The 19443-nt window shown below is 43.0% G+C and overlaps 1 protein-coding gene across 1 annotated transcript in view; it reads right to left on the bottom strand.

The window, feature by feature from the left end:
• Positions 1-1199: 1199 nt before the first annotated feature.
• The window catches only part of LOC144684295 (uncharacterized), a 50586-nt gene continuing 32342 nt past the window's right edge, over positions 1200-19443 (bottom strand). Inside the window, exons 5-9 of the mRNA XM_078547922.1 lie at positions 17926-18107; positions 15799-15856; positions 11174-11326; positions 6682-6881; positions 1200-1212 (exon numbers count right to left, since the gene is read on the bottom strand). Coding sequence (XP_078404048.1) covers positions 1200-1212; positions 6682-6881; positions 11174-11326; positions 15799-15856; positions 17926-18107 — 606 coding nt within the window. The remainder of the gene's footprint in view (positions 1213-6681; positions 6882-11173; positions 11327-15798; positions 15857-17925; positions 18108-19443) is intronic.

Below are 19443 nucleotides of genomic sequence, written 5' to 3'. Positions count from 1 at the left end.
ACAAATAGCGTTTTATGAACTGTTATACTGTCTCAAATTTACCACTCTGAGAGAAATGGCAAATAAGGAAATTATAAACATGAGGCTGTATGAAAATTAGAACCTGCGCTCCTAGTGTCATTGTGTATCGACAAGAGGCATAAGTACTAATTTTGCAAGATTTTGCTGCCAACTTAGAGCCTGACTAGCAGCAAGCCAAGGTTGGGAGCTTGCGCTCTCTCATTATCTCATTATAATGCCAATTCTCTAGCCAGCACATCTACTCCATCCAAGCCTCACCCAGTTACCACTATTATAGGGAGATTTTCCTAGGTCTGTGGCCAAGTGCACTGCATTGTCCAATGAGTGTTGAAAAAGTGAGTTGGTTAGAGTGCAAACCTGTAAAGGAATCTACCTGATGTTCTTTCAATTTGTTTAAACAGAAGGAACATTGGAGAGTTTCTTTACAGAATTCTGGCCTCCAAACTCATGTCCTGATATTTGAGACATCAAGGCCTACAGGTGCAGACCAAGGAAAATTTTGTCAACTTTGATTTATCAAGTGCAATAAAGAGAACATTGAAACATTAAAAAAAACAACTTTTTGCATTATCCCACCTTACGTTTACAGTCTGAACTTCAGTTCTTCAGAAACTTTATATTATAGGACTTATTTTAATCTAACTCTTCACGCAAGAATTCCAAAGAATTCCCTGCCTAATATTACTCAATAGACAGTAAAATTGGGTGTGTGTAAAAACAGCATTACACCTGATTACCTCAGTTTCCTAACATATGTATAGAAATACATCAGATATACAACCAAAAACAGGCCATTTGGCCCAATCAGTCCATCTCAGTGTTTATGCTTCACTTGTGGGTTAGACTAAAATTACCCTCTACAAAATACTGGCCGTTCACTCCATGGAGGGAACAAGTCTTCTCTCATTTGGTTTGTCATCTTCTCACTAAAATTTCCATTCATGGAAAAAAACTGTTATCAAAAATGTTTTAAAAAGAAGTAAAAAGCTCATGGATTGTCAGGAGAAAAATTATGCATGCAAGACTTTTTAGTTGTAATTTAAAAAAAATAAATTTCCAGGGAGATTACAGATCCCTTGTAGTCATGAAATTTACATATGTGAGTGTACTGTCTCTTTCTTCACACTAAGCAGCTTATGTCATCCGACTGTCAGTCAGAGGCCCAAATCCTGCATTCATTAGCGCCGATTCCTGTTTTAGAAAACAAAAAAAATTATAACTTTTGAATTCCAATTTGCATATACGAACATTATAATTCAAATACCTATTATGTCCAAAAGAAAGACTTGCTTTTATAAATATATTACAACTAATGAGGTACTTTTGAAGTGTAGTCACTGCTGTGATGAAAGAATGCAGCATGTGATAATAACCAGATAATCTGTTTTTAGGTGTTAATTAAGGGATAAATATTAACCAGAACACTGGGCGAACTCCCCTTCTCTTTGAAATAGTGCTATTGGATCTTTTATTCCACCTGAGAGCATATCCACCTGAGCGTGTAGATGGGGCCTTGGTGTAATGTCTCATCTGAAAGATGACACTTTTGAAGTGTCAGGTTAGATTTTGGCGCTCAAGTCCCTGGAGTGTGACAACTTTCAGACTCAGAGATGAAAACAGTACCAATAAGCCCTGGCTGATACCCTGTACCCAGCTCCATGAGTCTGCTAGAAGCAAGAGCATGTCCACTGAAAAGTGAATATATAAGGGCAACAGAAACAGCCTGAGTTTTGCACTTAACAGCATGAACAAAATTCCCAGATAGTTCAGGTGGTAAAAACAGTGTCTAATTAATCATAAAATTCCTGGTTTGGTTCCACCCATACTGAGTTGATAGATTTGAAAGGGAGAAGAGTGGGTCTAAGATTTGTATCTTACACTTAAATAAGGGCAACTATGTGGGCATGAAAGCTGAGCTAGCTGAAGTAAATTGGGATACTAGGCTAGAGGACAGATCAATAGAGAAGAAGTGGCAGACATTTAAGAGGATATTATAGACTATTCAGAATAAGTATATTCCTACTATAAAGAAAAATTCTAAGGGGAGGACACACCATTCGTGGTTAACTAAAGAAGTTAAGGAAAGCATCAAACTTAAGGGAAAAGCATATAACTGTGTTAAGGTGAGTGGCAGGACAGATGATTGGTCAGAATATAAAGAATGGCAGAGAATGACTAAAAGGTTAATCAGGAAAAATAAATTAGAGTATGAGAGGAAGCTAGCTAGAAATGCAAAAATAGATGGCAAGAGATTCTACAGGTACTTAAAAAGGAAAAGATTAAGTAAAGTGAGTGTTGATCCTCTAGAGAGTGACAGTTAATAGTAGATAATAAGGAAATGGCAGAAGAAATTAACATATATTTTGCTTCTGTGTTTACTCTAGAGGATAGAAAAAACATTCCAGTAATAGCTGTAAATCGGGAGGTGAAAGGGAGAGATGAACTTGGTGCGATTGCAATCACTAGAGAAATGGTACTGAGCAAACTGATGGAGCTGCGGGCTGACAAGTCTCCGAGTCCTGATGGACTACATCCTAGGGTCTTAAAAGAGGTGGCTAATGAAGTTGTAGATGCGCTGGTGTTAATTTTCCAAAATTCACTAGATTCTGGAAAGGTTGCATCAGACTGGAAAGTAGCAAATATAACCCCTCTATTCAAGAAGGGAGGGAGGGAGAAAACAGAAACCTAAAAGCCAGTCGTGGAGTTGTTAGAATTGATCATTAAGGAGATTATAACTGGGCACTTAAGGTAATTGGGAAGAGTCAGCATAGTTTGTGAAAGGAAATCATGTTTAACCAATTTATTGGAGTTTTTTGAAGGAGTAACATGCACTGTGGATAAAGGGGAGCCTGCAGACGTACTGTACTTGGCTTTCAAGAAGGCATTTGATAAGGTGCCACAGAAAATAGAAGCTCATGGTGTAGGGGGTAACATATTAGCATGGATAGAAGATTGGCTAACTGGCAGAAAACAGAAAGTATGCATAAATGGGTATATTTCGGATTGGCAGGATGTGACGAGTGGAGTCCCCAAGGGGTCTGTGCTGGAGCCTCAACTTTTTACAATTTACATCAATGACTTAGATGAGGGGAGTGGCAGCTAAATTTGCAGATGACACAAAGATAGGTAGGAAAGTATGTTGTGAAGAGGGCATAAGGAGGTTGCAGATGGATATAGGTAGGTTGAGTGAGTGGGTAAAGATCTGGCAAATGGAGTTTAATGTGGGAAAATATGAAGTTGGAGAACGGCTGCATAATTCTGAGGTGCAGAGGGATCTAGGTGTTCTAGTACATGAGTCGCAAAAAGTTAGTATGCAGGTACAGCAAGTAATTATGATGGCTAATGGAATGCTATCCTTTATTACGAGAGGAATTAAACATAAAAGTAAGGATGTTATGCTTCAGTTACACAGGGTATTGGTGAGACTGCATCTTGAATACAGTGTGCAGTTTTGGTCTTAAGGAAGGATGTAAATGTGCTGGAGGCAGTTCAGAGGAGGTTTACTAGATTGATGCCTGGAATGAACGGGTTGTCTTATGAGGAAAGGTTGCACAGGCTGGGCTTGTTTCCACTGGAGTTTAGAAGAGTGAGGGGTGATTTGATTGAAGTATACAAGATCCTGAATGGTCTTGACAAGGTGGACATGGGAAGTAAGATTTTTTCTCTCAGAGGGTTGTGTGACTTTGGAACTCTCTGCCTCAGAAGGCGGTGGAGGCGGGGTTGTTTAATATTTTTAAGGCAGAGGTAGATAGATTCTTGTTAGGCAAGGGTATCAAAGTTTATCAGGGGTAAGTGGGAATGTGGAATTCGAAACACAAGCAGATCAGCCATGATCCTATTGAGTGGCAAAGCAGGCTTGAGGGGCCGAATGGTCTACGCTTATTCCTATTTCTTATGTTTCTTATGTAGATTAGAAAGGGGGCTACAATTGGCCTTAATATCTTGGGTTGGAGAGTAGAAAAGCAGTCAGGCCACCTGCTTCATGTTGTTACCCAGGAGCCCTGCTAGGAAATAGACATGCAGACATCAGATGATGACATTCGAGGTTTGGATGTGATGGTGCCCATGATAAAATAGCCAGTCAACAATCATTGTCTAAACTCATACAAAGACTGACTTCTTTGGTGAAACACCAGATGTTTCTATTGTGCCTTTAGCAGAGGAGCATAGAAAATTGGAGAGAGGGGAAAATCTATAAAAAATCCATGAGTAAGAACTGTTATCAGCAGGTGGAAGGAACCCAGAGAGAGCAGAGGTGGACTACAGTTGCAGGAAGGAGTGATCAGTGATGTTAAGTCACTGATGATTTTGCCATGTGTCGTCTCAATACTGTGACAGACTGTTAGCAGGAAGGGAGAGTCTCAACAGAGAGAGGTGGGAGCATAGTTACAAGATAACAACATTTTCCATGTCTTTAATTAAATAGGAACAGAAGTGTTAGAAAGAATGAGTGTTTCTTAATGAAGGGGTAATTACAGTGGTCTTGAAGGAGATAGGAATGTTCTGGAGGATGCTGACAGGTTGATGATGTTGTCAAGCACAGGCGCTAAAGGTAAGGGTCTTGAGTTGGTGCGCTTCATGAACGAGATGGGCATAAAAAGATGCGTGAGGGTTCATTTGGGTAGAGGATAGAACAGAGTATTGGGAATTGAGAAGTAGTTGTGAGGCTGTCAGCGGTTGCAGCAAAAAATATGGTCTTGACTTTGGACACAGGAATATTCATGTGTGCTTCACACTTTGAATTTGGGGTAAAGATTAGGAGGTTAGATTTACTTCTACTGTCCAGGATGATCTTGGAGCACTAAGGGGTTTTGGACATTGAGAAGGAGCAATAGTACAACTTGAGATGGTACAGTTAGGTCTACATTTTTTCCTTGCTTTTCAGAATTAAGGCTAGCTTTAGAATCCCTAATAAATACAGTTCACAGAATAAAATGTCCAATTTTGTCAGAAGTGCCTCAGTGATAGAGAATGGACATTGGACATAAACCTTTAGTCCATATCTAGGCCCTGATGAGACCAAAGTTATTTTAAGATAGTGTATGAAATTCAAATGGGAATAGGTCATGAGGCAAAAAGTCAATTTATGCGCACTTCATCAGGATTGTTATGATGTAATTTCCTTTACCAGTGCACATCTCAATTCATTGGCCCAAGGTGAAGAACACAGGTTGAGACTTCTTGGATTGCTTTATTGGTTGTTTGTTGCACTGACGAACTGGCCTTAAACTACACATTGGAGTCACTCTGAAAATAACTCAAGTAGCATTCTATGTTATGGGTTGGAAAAGTAACTTCTGAACAGAGATAATCTTTGTAAAACATGGAATGGATACTTATAGTGGATGTGTATCCAGTTTTTAAGAACTCGCTTTACTTGTAGCCATTGGATAACTTATGCCACCCCTGGAGACCCATAACAGATTACACATTGATTACAGGAACATAAATTACCCAGCCGCATTTGGTCGGTGGAGTCGAATGTCATTGAGCACAGAAACTTGACATCTTTAACTTGAAGCATATAAATACACTGTCTCACTACAACACATTTTCAGGAGTCCAATTAACCTAAAATAAGTCATCTGCTCACAGTTTACCTAAACTTCAAATTTTGAAGTTTTTTTTGTGTGAGGCAGGGGATGGAATGTATCTTAAAGAGCCTTATTTAGCTGCCAATAAAAATATTAGGTGGTGTATTAGTGTGAATGAATAGGAGGTAAAAGCTAAGCAGGTATCCATTAACATGTCTGTTCAGATCTTGTTACATTTCTTACTTTGATGCAGAGATCAAATCGGAATATGTACCATTACAGTAAAATATGTTGAATGCTTTCATTCACTTTAAATTGTAAGCTCAAGGGATTTCCATAATAGAAAACAGCTTTGAAAGTTGTCTTGGCAGAACCTTTCTCACTGCTGAGGGACGCTGCACTGAAGCAGGATGATTGGGGGTGGGGAAGAAATGTACAGGGACAGGTGTTGAAATGTCCCGTCTGAGTGCCTCAGTCTTTGCACAGGCAGAAACACTTTGGCGTCAATATAGCTGCATGTTACAGATTGTGCTTTAGACTTGCAGTCTGATGGGAAACTGTCCTGGAGCTGGCACAAACTGTGTCACAAGTTCACAGTTTCAGTCATGCTGTCATGGGAAGTTGACAGGCGTTTCCTCACAGGAAGAAAAAAATCAGTACAAGGTTGCCAGTGCATCTTCTTAAAACTTCCCAATAGGAAAGCACTGGTGGGTGATCTCAGGAGCAGGTTTCTAGGCAGTCCACTTAACAGGGTAATGGCAGATTCCAGGAGGGAAAATGGGACATACTTTATATATATATATAAAGTTATAAGGAAAAAAATAATTTTTTTGCCGCAAATTGATATTTTAGTAATTATAATGTTTTGATATTGTTATGGAAACTCAAGGACACAGTCATTGTACAGCTGTAGTTCTTCAAGTACAGCTCTTCAATATGGGTTTAATTATAATTAGGAACTAATTGGGGCATGAGAGGATATTCACAATGAAGGAACTTTCCCATTAACCAGGCCAACATTACACTGATTGTAGCACAGAGACAGGTCAGTAGCGGAGAACCCTCTGCTGTAAAACTCAATGTTGCTCCACGTCAGATCCCACACACAGTACATGAATATACTAACCACAAGTGGTAGAATGACTCTGCCATTACTTCTTCATAGAACTGTTCCTCGCGTTTATATTCAGGGTGGTTTTTTCCGGCTTTTTGGATCCTCTGATCTAGAATCTGCAGGACAAGCTGTGTCATGTCTTTGCCCTTCTTGTTAGATTGCACTTTCAGAAATTTATTCATTTTATCAACTGGGAGAAGGTCATTAATAACCTGAAGTAGATGAAATGAGAAACAGACCAATCAGACAACACTTATACAGTCACTTGGCAGTTTCAGTTTTGAACGTTAACTTTAATCTTTGATCATTCAAACTTCATTTCTTCAACATTTGCTATGCTATGGGGCTGTACCTTTCATAAGCTTGAACTCATTCAGCCCTCTGCAGTTCACATTCTATCCCACCCTCCTATCTGCACTATGGGGCCAAGGTAGAAGCGTTCACGTCGCGGCCCTGTTTCAACCAATTCTACCACCACCATGCAAGTAGTGTATACAACATTTTCGTACCGCTGTTTTGAACAAGTACCAACATCATGCCTGAAGATGGAAGGTGTCGATGTCAGAAACACGGGTCTTTTTCAAGACCGGCATTGACTGTTATATCTGCTAACGTTGAAGGCTTCTCTGTAGCTAAATAAAACATCCTCGCTACATTATGCAATTCTTAAAATGCATCCAGGAGAGCTTTTTAAGCCAGTACGTAGAAGGTCCTACAAGAGAGTGGGCTGTCCTGGACTTAATTTTAGGGAATGGAGCCGGGCAAGTGGTAAAGGTATCAATGGGGGAACATTTTGCAGATAGTGATCATATCTCCGTTAGATTCAAGGTTGTTATGGAAAGGACAAGGATGTGCCAGAAATCAGAGTTCTAAATTGGGGGAAGGCCGATTTTTATAAGATCAGATATGATTTAGCCGGAGTGGACTGGGAGTAGCTTCCTTTAGGTAAATCTCATCAGAGCAGTGGGACTCATTCAAGCAGGAAATAGGGAGAGTACAGGGCCAACATATTCCAGTAAAGATAAAGGGTGGGACCAGCAAATCCAGGGAACCCTGGATGTTGAGGGATATACAGGATTGGATAAAAAGAAAAAGGGAGGCTTATGGCAGATACCGAGGACCAGCGGAAGCCCTAGAGGAGTATAGAATGTGTAGGAGGGAACTTAAAAAGGAAATTAGAGCAAAAAGGGGGCATGAAAAAACATTGGCAGGTAAAATGAAGGAAAATCCAAAGTTATTTTACAAGTACATGAAGAGTAAGAGGATAACTAGGGAAAGAGTAGGGCCCATTAAGGACCATAGTGGTAATTTGTGTGTGGAGCTGGCAGACATAGGTAAGGTTCTAAATGAATACTTTGTGTCGGACGACGTGGGTATGGAAATCAGGTAAAAGGACTGTGATATAATTAAAGAAATTAGCATAGAAAGGGAGGTGGTTCTAAGTGGTCTGTCAGGCTTAATAGTAGATAAATCTTCGAGCCCGGATGAAATGTATCCCAGGCTGTGAGTGAGGCAAGGGAGGAGATAACAGGGCACTGGCAATAATTTTCCATACCTCTCTGACCACAGGAGAGGTGCCAGAGGACTGGAGGACAGCCAATGTGGTACTGTTATTCAAGAAGGGACGAAGGGATAAACCGGGGAACTACAGGCAAGTCTAGCCTCAGTGGTGGGGAAACTATTGGAAGCAATTCTGAGGGACAGAATTAATCTACACTTGGAGAGGCAGGGATTAATCAAGGACAGTCAGCATAGTTTTGTTAAGAGGATGTCAGGGCTGACCAATTTGATTGAATTTTTCGAAGAGGTGACCAGGTGTGTAGATGAAGGCAATGCATTTGACGTAGTCTACTTGGACTTCAGCATGACTTTTGATAAGGTCCCGCATGGGAGACTGATAATGAAGGTAACAGCCCATGGGATCCAAGGCAATTTGGCAAATTGGATCCAGAATTGGCTGAGTGGCAAGAAGCAGAGGGTGATGGTCAAGGGGTGTTTTTGTGACTGGATGCCCGTATCCAGTGGGGTTCCACAGGTATTGGTATTGGGTCCCTTGCTGTTTGTGGTTTATATAAACAATTTAGACTTGAATGTAGGAGGGTTGATCAGTAAGTTCGCGGATGATACGAAAATTGGTGGGGCGGTAAATAGTGAGGAGGATAGCCTTAGGTTACAGGAGGATATAGACGGGCTGGTCAAGTGGGCTGATCAGTAGCAAATGGAATTTAATCCGGATAAGTGTGAGGTGATGCACTTGGGCAGGACAAACAAATCACGGGAATACATGATGAATGGTAGGACCCTGGGAAGTACCGAGGATCAGAGGGACCTTGGTGTGCATGTCCACTGGTCACTTAAGGTAGCGGGACAGGTAGATATGGTTAAGAAGGCATATGGGATACTTGCCTTTATTAGCCGAGGCATAGAATATAAGAGCAGGGAGGTTATGCTGGAACTGCATAAAACATTGGTTAGGCCACAGCTAGAGTATTACGTGCAGTTCTGGAATCTGCATTATAGGAAGGATGTGATTGCACTAGAGAGAGTGCAGAGGAGATTTATCAGGATGTTGCCTGGGCTGGAGAGTTTTAGTTATGAGGAGAGATTGGATAGACTGGGGTTATTTTCCCTGGAGCAGAGGAGATTGAGGGGGGACATGATTGAGGTGTATAAAGTTATGAGGGGCATCGATAGGGTAGACAGAAAGGAACTTTTTCCCTTGGTGGAGGGATCAATAACCAGGGGGCATAGATTTAAGGTAAGGGGCAGGAGGTTTAGAGGGGATGTGAGGAAGACGTTTTTCACCCAGAAGGTGGTGGGAATCTGGAACTCACTGCTTGAAAGTGTGGTAGAGGCAGAAACCCTCATAACATTTAAGAAGTATTTGGATGTGCACTTGTGATGCAATGGCATACACGGCTATGGGCCTAGTGCTGGAAAATGGGATTAGAATAGTTAGGTACTTGTTTGACTGGCGCAGACACGATGGGCCAAAGGGCCTTTGTCTGTACTGTAGACCCCTATGACTCTATGCAAATAGTTTAATTTGTTCACTGGAACCATGGTCACTAAGGATTAATTAGTAGGAGAATTTATTTTTGGACATTGGGGAAGGGATAACTTTTTCTAGTATTTAATAATTTTTAAAAGTCCCGGAGCATTTGGTGGCATTTTAAAATTAAAAATTAGAAGCCCTGAGCAAAACACAGTCCAGAATTAACCCTATTAAATAATCCAGCAGCAACAGCCATAAAAATGCTTGCCACAACAATCTGCCAGTTCAAAATGCATCTGCAATTATTGTGAAGTGTTCTGATGAAGTAGCATAAGACCTGAAAGAGTGTAATCATTGCAACAATTCTTAGAACAGCAAATCAAAGTATATAACATTCCATATATTTTTGAAATAAAGAATTGGCATTTATAAAGCATTTTACATTTCACATTCAATGAATTACTTTTGAAGAGCGGTGAGCAAATGGGGCAGCATTTATAGGATTCCACAAACAGCAATGAAGTGAACCTATTTTGGATGGTGTTGGTTGAAGGAAGGATATTGGCTCAGGCAACATTTTGGGCATATTTTCAGTCCTTGCCAAGATAAGGAATGTCACTGTTGGAGAACACAAACTTTTCCATTTTTGGCATAATTATCATCACTAGCCATTCCTGGATCAGGTAAAGTATGGCAATGTACATAGTGTAACGTTCCATCTACTTCACCCCAACAATGCTTTGCTGAACTTCAGTAAAGTGTGCCTCAATTAACCTGAGTGATTTTTTTCCATTTCCCACAGCAAACATTCTAGGTGAGACTGTCAACTTAGCATAAAAGCATGCCAAAATATTGGGTAATTTGTGTGGTGACCTCACATTAACAGGAAACTGGGCTGAGACTTTCCAACTATATTTCTTGTAAGAACCTGTAGCCAGCTTAGAGAAGAAACTTTCAACCCGTTCATTTGAATTTGATTTAAATTTAGGTATGAAAGGTGAAAGAAGTGCACTTCAGAGCCTTCTCCGCCGCCACTGGTATTTTACCAATGCCACGGGGGGTTGACTATGCCAGACCGCTGAGGCCACAGGCTCATGAAGCAGGGGCCCCTGTTCAGGTGTCCTGTGCCCAGCAGAAAGCTTCCCCAGTGATAAGGGCTATCCCTGTTTGTCTCCCTTTCTGGCCACCTCACTGTATCTTCTCCCCCTGCCTGACTCGCCCCGGCGAAGACACTCCACTTACTTGGTTATTCGGCCTCCATTGCTGTTCCTGGTTGGGGACTGGCTGCAGTTCCAGCAGCAGCCACCACTCCTGGTGGTTGGGAGCTCTTGGAGACAGGACATCTTCCTACATGGGGCCAGGTGTCATAACCTCAGGCAGTTAATTGCCTGACAACCATAAAATCCGGTCGTGGCTTCCCAGCCTAGCAGAGGGCTTGCCCCGACTTTTCACCCAGCAGGTGGGGCCACTGCCTCCCCAAAAAATTCTGGCCAATGTTTCTAAACTCACCGGTAAACCACAGCGCTCATCATCAAAGTAATGTCCATCCCACACTTTGATTGCAACGCTGCTGTATTCTTTTGTAAGTCTCAGCGTCTTTTTATTCAGACACTGTCCCATGACGTACTTCACAGGATGTGAAAGCGCATAATTCAGAAACTCCTAAGAAGGAAAAAAAGAATCAAAAATATATACTTGTTTTTTGTCACAATTTTAGCTTGGATCCAACTGCTTTGATTAGTAGGACCTTTTTATTCAAATTAGGTACACTTAAAACAAGATGTGGCATCTCAAGTGCAATGTTTTAGCAAAAATGACAAGGTGGATCTGCCAAGGGGCTTTGATCAGTTAACTCCACGTTACTAAATGGCCCAAGGTGGTCTCTGTCGTCAGTAGATGGATATATGTTTCCGAATGAGTATTGACACTACTGTGCCAGTCAATGAGTTGGAGACGGGCAGGTCTTATGGTGGACTTTATTTACTTAGCAAACAGAGTCTAAAACAGTGGACTACAGCAAACAGTCTATTAATTCAGTAAATAAGAGTCTATTTAAGCAGCATCTCTATGAAATACAGCAAACAGAAGTCAAGCCCAAACTATAACAAAGTCTCCTAAAAATAGATTATTTCTCTAGAAAAAGGCTGTGAGTGAATGATAGTTACATAATACAGATTGATTATTTCTCCAGTAAAAGGCAGCGAATGGAGGATAGTTACAATCTACGTGCTTAAAAGTAATCCCAGTTATTGACAGCAATATTTGACAGGGGCATTACCCAATCATTTTCATTCTGGCTGGGACTTGCAGTGTCACTATATGCAACCTTGAGTTCTTTCTCGTATACAAGGTGATGGCACAATTGGGAGGGCATTTCAGAAACTCACAGGGCAGAATTTTTCCCTTGTTTGGCGGGCGGCGGGCAGGCCGCGAAACAGCCCACTGCCCGCGATTGGGCCCGGACCGCGATTTCATGCTGGCTGGCCAATTAAGGCCCACCCAGCATGAAACACGGCTCCGCACTGGCCGGGAAGGGATGAGTGGGGGCAAGGGCCTGTTGGCCACCGGGTCCAATGGTGACCTGGCGGCTGGTTTTGAAAACGACCCAGGCAGCCCCAGAAAGACTGCCAGGGAAGGACGTCTGTCTGCCTTTGTAATGATGGAATCAAGTGCTGTGGTTGGCCAGGTTGCAATGGCGCTGCACATAGAGAGTGGACTAATCAATGCTCCTCTGTCCTTTCAGGAGAAGACAAGCCAAACTAAGCCAAGAGGGCACATACAGGCGGAGGCTCACCCAACCTGCTGCTGCTCTCCCGGTTCGAGCAGGATGCTCTAGAGCCGACATGATCCCCGTGCAACTGGGGATGGAGAGGTGGGGGTGCCAGACGAAGATAAGAGTGCAGTGCACAGAGGTGAGAGTTTCGGATTGTGCAACCATTCTAGTGTAGTCTCTTCAGTGATGGGAGCCTTGAACCTGGAGTCCCCATTGATCATTGAAAGACAATGGCACCGTGATGCAGATCTCCATTGTCTCACCTGCTGGATCATGGCGTCCCTGGTGTCCCTGCCTCCCTGGAGGTTACCGAGGTCTGGCTCCATGCCCTCAGTATTCTCCTTTGCTCATCATCAGACTCAGTACTGGACTCAACATCTGTGGCCTGTGCAGCTGTGTCAAGATCCCCTTCCTTATACTTGTCAATGCCAGATTGTGGAGAGCTCAGCATGCAACCACGATCAGTGACACCTGGTCTGTGGGGCATTGTAGTGATCCCCCTGAACAGTCCAGGCATCGGACGTGCATCTTGAGAAGACCTATGGTCCTCTCTACCACTGCCCTTGTGGAGGCATGACTTGTAATGCTTCTCTGCCTCTGTTCTTGGGTGGTGGAAAGGTGTTATGAGCCACCTCTTCAATGGATAGCCCTTGTCACCCAGCAGCCACCCATCCAGTTGGACTGGAGCACTGAAGAGCCTCAGCACCTGGGAGTGTCTCAGGATGTATGTGTTATGGGAGCTGCCAGGGTACCTTGCTCAGACTTGCAGAATCTGCATCCTATGGTCACACATTATCTGCACGTTCATGGAGTGTTAACAGTTCCTGTTAACCAAGGCACCTGGCTGATCCGCTGGCGCCTTGATGGCCATATGTGTGCAGTCAATGGCATCCTGGATGCGAAAGAACCTAGCGACAAGCAGGAAATTGCATGGGCAAGGAAAAATCACTGTCAATTGGACTGTTAAGGGCCTTAGGTGACCTATTAATTAATGGCGGGTGCAGCTCCGGCACCCATGTGCGCCCGATGAGCGAAATATCGCACAAGTGCACGATGATGTCAGGACGTCACCCGATGTCATCATGCACTATTTTACTCCCATTCGGGTCAAGCGCAATGCCACCTGCAGGATGAAAAATTCTGCCCACAGAGAAACTACAGATTCACCCTACAGGCAGGAGCTTGCAATTATAAGGTGACAGTTATCCAAATGGTAAATATTTACTTAGAAATTTGCAATGATATTTGTTGAGAGAAAATGTGACCAACATTGTGACAACAGGGAGCAATGTATGGATATTTGTTTATCTGGACAAAGACTTGAGTTTTATCCAATGACAATGGCCTGTAACTTGCGTGCTGCCCAGCATCGGATTTGGGGAGAACCCCAAAGATGCACTGGGGAATCCATCCGGGAAGTTCCCAGGTTTGGGTTTGCACTGCAATTGCCCAGAAGTGTACACTTCCTCTGGACAATTGCACTGTGCTGGGAACCATCCGAAAATGCGGTTTAAATCGCAAACTTTGGATGGTTCCGCCAGGATTATATCAATAGTTACGCAGAAAAAGTTAGAAGAATTAAAACCTCTTCTAACTTCTGAGTAACTATTGTAAAGGCCCAGACTGACCCCATGGGACTCCCCCAACACCCTGACACCCCCCCAATGACTTCCCCCTCCCCCAGTCCCCCAACACTCCCACCCTCCGAGCTCTGACACCCCCCATGGCCCCTGACCTCTAACACCCCCCCACGCCCCCAAACTCCGACAACTGGTGAGCTGCACTTTACTTGGGACTTCAAGGTTTGTTTGCCTACCTTGCTTCAGGCAGCACTCGCAGTCATCAGCACCAGACTTTGCAGGTAGCACCACATCACTTTAGGGGGCTCATGGGCAGACCTCTACCTACCAGGCCAGCCATAAGGAGGGGGTTGCTTTTCAATGGCTGCAGAGCTAGGACTAGCTTGGGGAAGGGGGAGAAGTGATCTCAGGCAAGGGGAGAGGTTGCAGGGCGAGGGCTCTACTGGGGAAGGAGGGTATCCCAGGGTGTGTGTGGGGTCACATGTAGATCTGTGTGTGGCCTCAAGATGGTGAAGGTTGAGGAGGCAGCCTCTACAGGAGATGAGACCAGATGGAGATTTAAGGGTGTGTGTGTGAGGGTGATGTTCCTTGAGCTGGCAGTGAGTGAGATGCCAATGAATGTGTGATGTCCTTGTGAGTATGTGAGTTTAAAACGATGAGATGGTTGTCTTATCCTGGCGGCACAGATGAGATCATTTATCCTCTATCCGCATTGCATTGAATGACCGACCTCTTGTATGCAGCACTGACCACCTCTGCCACCGCCTCCCAAGCCAGAGTGGCGAGACTGATGAGCCTCCTGCAGCCAGAGTGGGGTTAGAGGCCATCGTGGCAGGCCTCCACGGTGTCCAAAAGGCGTACCAGAGATGTGTCACTGAATCGGGGGGCGGGCTGCATTCTTCTTGGCTTTTGGGGCCACCCCTTATCTAAGGAAAGATATACTGGCATTGGAGGCAGCCCAGAGAAGGTTCACTAGGTTGATCCCAGGTATGGAGGGATTTTCTTATGAGGAGATTGAGTAGGTTGGGCCTGTACTCAATTGGAGTTTAGAAGAATGAGGGGTGACCTTATTGAAACATATAAGATTCTTAGGGGGCTTGACAGGGTAGATACTGAGAGGTTGTTTCCTCTTGTGGGAGAGTCTAGGACCAGAGGGCATAATCTCAGAGTAAGGGGTCACCCATTTAAGACAGATGAGGAGGAATTTCTTCTCTCAGAGGGTAGTCAATCTGTGGAATTCTTTACCGCAGAGGGCTGTAGAGGCTGGGTCGTTAAGTATATTCTTATGTCTTCGCTGGAGCAGTCCTGGACTACAAGCATTGAGAAGGATGTGCGCTGCAGTTTAAATAAGGCACCTGGCGTGAGGAACCGGTGAGTTAATGGCATGGCGGGCAAATTGGGGGCCACCTGCCAGCAAGATGGCGTGTTTCCTGAGGCTGCATAATTAATGAGGTGGGGAGGGAACAATATGGCATGAAAAGCCACCATTGTGGCCAGTGGGTAAATCGTCTTTTTTCACGCCCGCTACCGTACTTAGTGCACACTATAGCATCATGTTTAAAATTGGGGAAAAATTAGCTCAAGTTCTGTAAAGCATTGTACAAATGGAACAGGAATCGGGGGGAATAAGGGATTAATGAAAAACTAAATTCATATTGGAAACAATTAGGAAAGGTCACAGCAGTGACAGAAATGTAGCTAAAATAATAGAGCACAAACTATTTTAGGTAACTGTCAATATCCTGCTGTTGGTAAAAGGTTCAAGTTTTCTGAATACTCACAGCATCTGGAGAGCCTTGAAAAAGTGGAGCATTATGTACCCCAGTTTTCACGTATGGACTAGAAGGAGAAAGAGAGATAAAAGACAGGGCAGTTTAGCTGAGGTAACACTGGATTAGTCTGGGGGACTCTGCAGCACTGGAGACAGGAGCTGCAGATGCACCATTGCAAACCGCAATCTACTTTCCTGTTTCCTGCAGGGCATTGTTTATGCAGTTGGGTGAACGTTATAATGTATTGAGGTTTTGTTGCAAAATGAAAATTTGTTTCTCATTTTCCTCAAGCCTTTTATTCTGTTTCTCATCTTTCGAACGAGAAGTTAAACAATTCAGATCCCAAGGCACTATCCCGAAGGAGAGCAGGCCAGACCTCCCGGTGTCCTCACCAATACTTATCCCTCAACCAATATCACTAAATGATCTGGTCATTATCTAATTACTGTTTGTAGTACTTTGCTGTGCACAAATTGGCTGCTGCATTTCCTACAATACAATAATGACTATACTTCAAACATATTCAATTGGGAATAAAGCACTTTGGGGGATTCAGTAATCACAAAAGACACTATAGAAATCAAAGTGCTTTCTTTCTTTTAGATCCATTGTGGAATAAAATTTTATATATTCAAAAATGTGGAAGGTGGCAGTAAGCCCTGGGAAGCATTAGTAAAGGCCTCAAAATCCCCCGGTGGAATAAGTATCTTGTTGTGGCCTCCTGGACTCCTCACCTTCTTCAGTCAATCCCAGTTTGATATTTGAGAACCCTGCCCCTTTAAGATTCAATATCTTCTACTGCTGCTGCTGTTTCCCAGAGTTTATTGGTGGGCTCCTTGCCAATGGTGGAAATCACACCACGATTTCCCCATGCATAAGGAACGAACCCCAGCCCATGAGAATGGGTTGGGTTGGGGCTGTTACAGGTGATGGGCAAAAGCCCCACCACCTTAATTCTGCTACAAAGAGGAAAATTTCCCCCTCAGTCTTTTGCACCTCTCAAGCTAAGGATATAAGAGTGGTATATTTGTGAAAAAATGTTCCTCTCTTTCTCCTTCACCTGTTTCCCTCTCTCCGCTTAACAAATTTAACTTTCTCCTTTATCTCTGCTCCTCACTTTCTTTGTCTCTTTCTCCTGAATATTTTTTGTTCTCTTTCCCTTTTTAGTTCTCATTTTTATCTTTTTTATTTCTTTTTTCTTTTTGTCTCTTCAACAATTTCGGTTCAGCCTACATCTGAACTGTTAGCACTATCACATGAAAAGCAGCACTGATGAGGGAAACCTGATAAGTGTCTCAGTCAGGCAAGGGGCTGGGCTTTAAAAAGAAACTCTCAGTTCTAAAACATTTTTAAAAACCCTGGGAAACAGGACTTTATGTGATGAACCAGGAGGGGAACTTTAAAAAATTCTCGGTTGGGGGATATGTCGTTAACAAACTAACAAGATGTAAGGCTTTAATTAACGCCAAGGAACAGGATTTTTTTTTTAAAAAGCTTCAGGGAATGGAATCAGGAGCTGAAGGACAACAAGCCAGCTCCTGCTAAATATTGGTTGGGACTATCCTGCTTATCCCAGAGTGTAGCTATGCCAATAGCAAGTTTGGGTGCTAGCGTTGGTCTTATCGCTGCAAGAGATGGGGAGAAAACATTAGTCCAGGTTCCTGCTCCTGATTGCTGTTCAGTAAATCATGCTGGGAGGTGCATGTGTGTGGACATGAAAAGAATCGGGTGAAGTTATGATGCCCTCCATTTTCAAACAGCCTTCTATTTTTCACTTGTGAACAAAGACCAATTGTGTTAGGCAAAGTTTGCCGGCATTTGTGCCTCATCAAGATGCAGTATCTTTGAGAAAGGCAGGGAAGAAAACTGGAAAAAAATATAAATGAGGCAAATGCTGGAATATTTTCAAGGATTTCCTGTAATATTTTAAAGGGTAAAAATATACTTGCATTTCCTAGAATGGCTGCTCTGCAAGGCTGAGCAATTGTACCAAAACAGATAGAATCACGTTGAAATGTGTGTGGAAGCATAAGTCAGTACCTTGAAAGCTATAAACCATCAAAATTTAAAATTTAAAAATCTTTAAAATTTCAGAGACTAAATAAATGAATGGTAAATTAATCAACATGCAGTTACCCACAAAACAGAGGAATTGCTGACCACCCCAACTGTAACAGCGCATCCAGTTCTGGCTCCTCCCCTGTGTGTGATGTGACTTTGCCTGGTTGCTGACCACTATGGTCAGGTGTGTAGATAACATTGATAGCGAATATCTGGACCAGTAGCACACTGTGGATATCCCAGTATGGATGTAACACCTGAGGAATAAAAGGTTTAAAAATGTGCCATCAAACACAATGGATGTTTTGTTGGGCTCAGCTTCTGGCTTCTGGGGTCTTTTGGTGGATGGATGTGTGGCTTGGAGAGCATTTGCAATTTGCAACGCTTCAGTTTTTCAGGTCATTCATCGTATTGATCAGAAAATCATGACCGCCATAATTAGACATGCTGACTTCCATAACTGGGCCAGAATTATCACAAAGACAGAAGGGCTTTAGCCAAAATGGTGCCAGAGCCCCGATTCCAGAAGTCCCGTCCCTGAACTCAGCACCCACCATTTTCGTTGGTGATGGGGGGTGGGGGGCGGAAATGGGGACAATACGTATTTTACACATCCGTGGTTCATGGAGGTAGCAGCATATTTAAAAGTGCAGCTTCCACCAATCAGAAGCAATTTTTGTCATTGAAGTTTCGGAAACATGACTTGTGGGATTTATGAATTTGAGGAAAGAGTCTAAAGCTGCTGGAATTCTTTGGAAAGGTCAGGTACACTTTTGGAGAGAGTCAGGTACCCCTTTGAGATTCTTACGAGTAAACATGACTGTGTGTAAAAAGTGGATAAAGTCCGTGGAACTGTCAAGCTGTTAAGTTATTTAAATCCCATGCTCTTTAAATTTTGAAAAAAAAACAGCCTGCAATTGAAAAAAAAATCAGTGCTTGTAATTTCAATATACGTTTGTTTACATAAGCCTGAGGGTTATCATTATCGTATTAGCGCTGCTTGACTTCTTCCACAGCCTGTTATTATCACAGTGGGCGGCCCTGTAAATTCACAGTTTGATTGACAGCTCCAAGTAGTTATAAAGGGATTAGCTTTCTTTGATGTGGGGCTATGGATTAAGTACGAAGAGATTTGAATGCATTCAGTGGGCTTCTATCAATTAGAGTGTTCTTTTAATACAGTGGTCTGTAATAGATATTTAGAACTTTATTTTATTTAATCTCAGCATGGCTCCTGAGGTCTGCCCATAGTGGATACTGGGTGAGTTGGCATGAAGGGTGTAAGGGCGAAGAGTGGTGGGTGGGGGTGCATGGGGTGGCATTAAATTGGAATACAGGCTATAAAAGACCATGGGAATGAGTGTGGGGTTATGGATTGGCATAGAGGATATGAGGGGCTATGGGGGATGAGTGAAGGATCGTGGATTGGCACGGAGGGTATGAAAGGTCATGAGGTGGTCAGAGGGGCATATGTTGGCATGGAGGGTAGGAGGGGCCAGAGAGGGTGGGTGGGGGAGCATGTTGGCATGAATGTGGGGAGGTGTGAGGGGAGTGTTAGAGGGCTGTTTTGTATTTTACTGTTTTTATTATATG

The sequence above is a fragment of the Cetorhinus maximus genome, chromosome 9 (assembly GCF_964194155.1).
Source record: "Cetorhinus maximus chromosome 9, sCetMax3.hap1.1, whole genome shotgun sequence".
In the NCBI taxonomy this organism is placed as follows: domain Eukaryota; kingdom Metazoa; phylum Chordata; class Chondrichthyes; order Lamniformes; family Cetorhinidae; genus Cetorhinus; species Cetorhinus maximus.
This window is presented reverse-complemented; position numbering and strand designations above follow the sequence as displayed.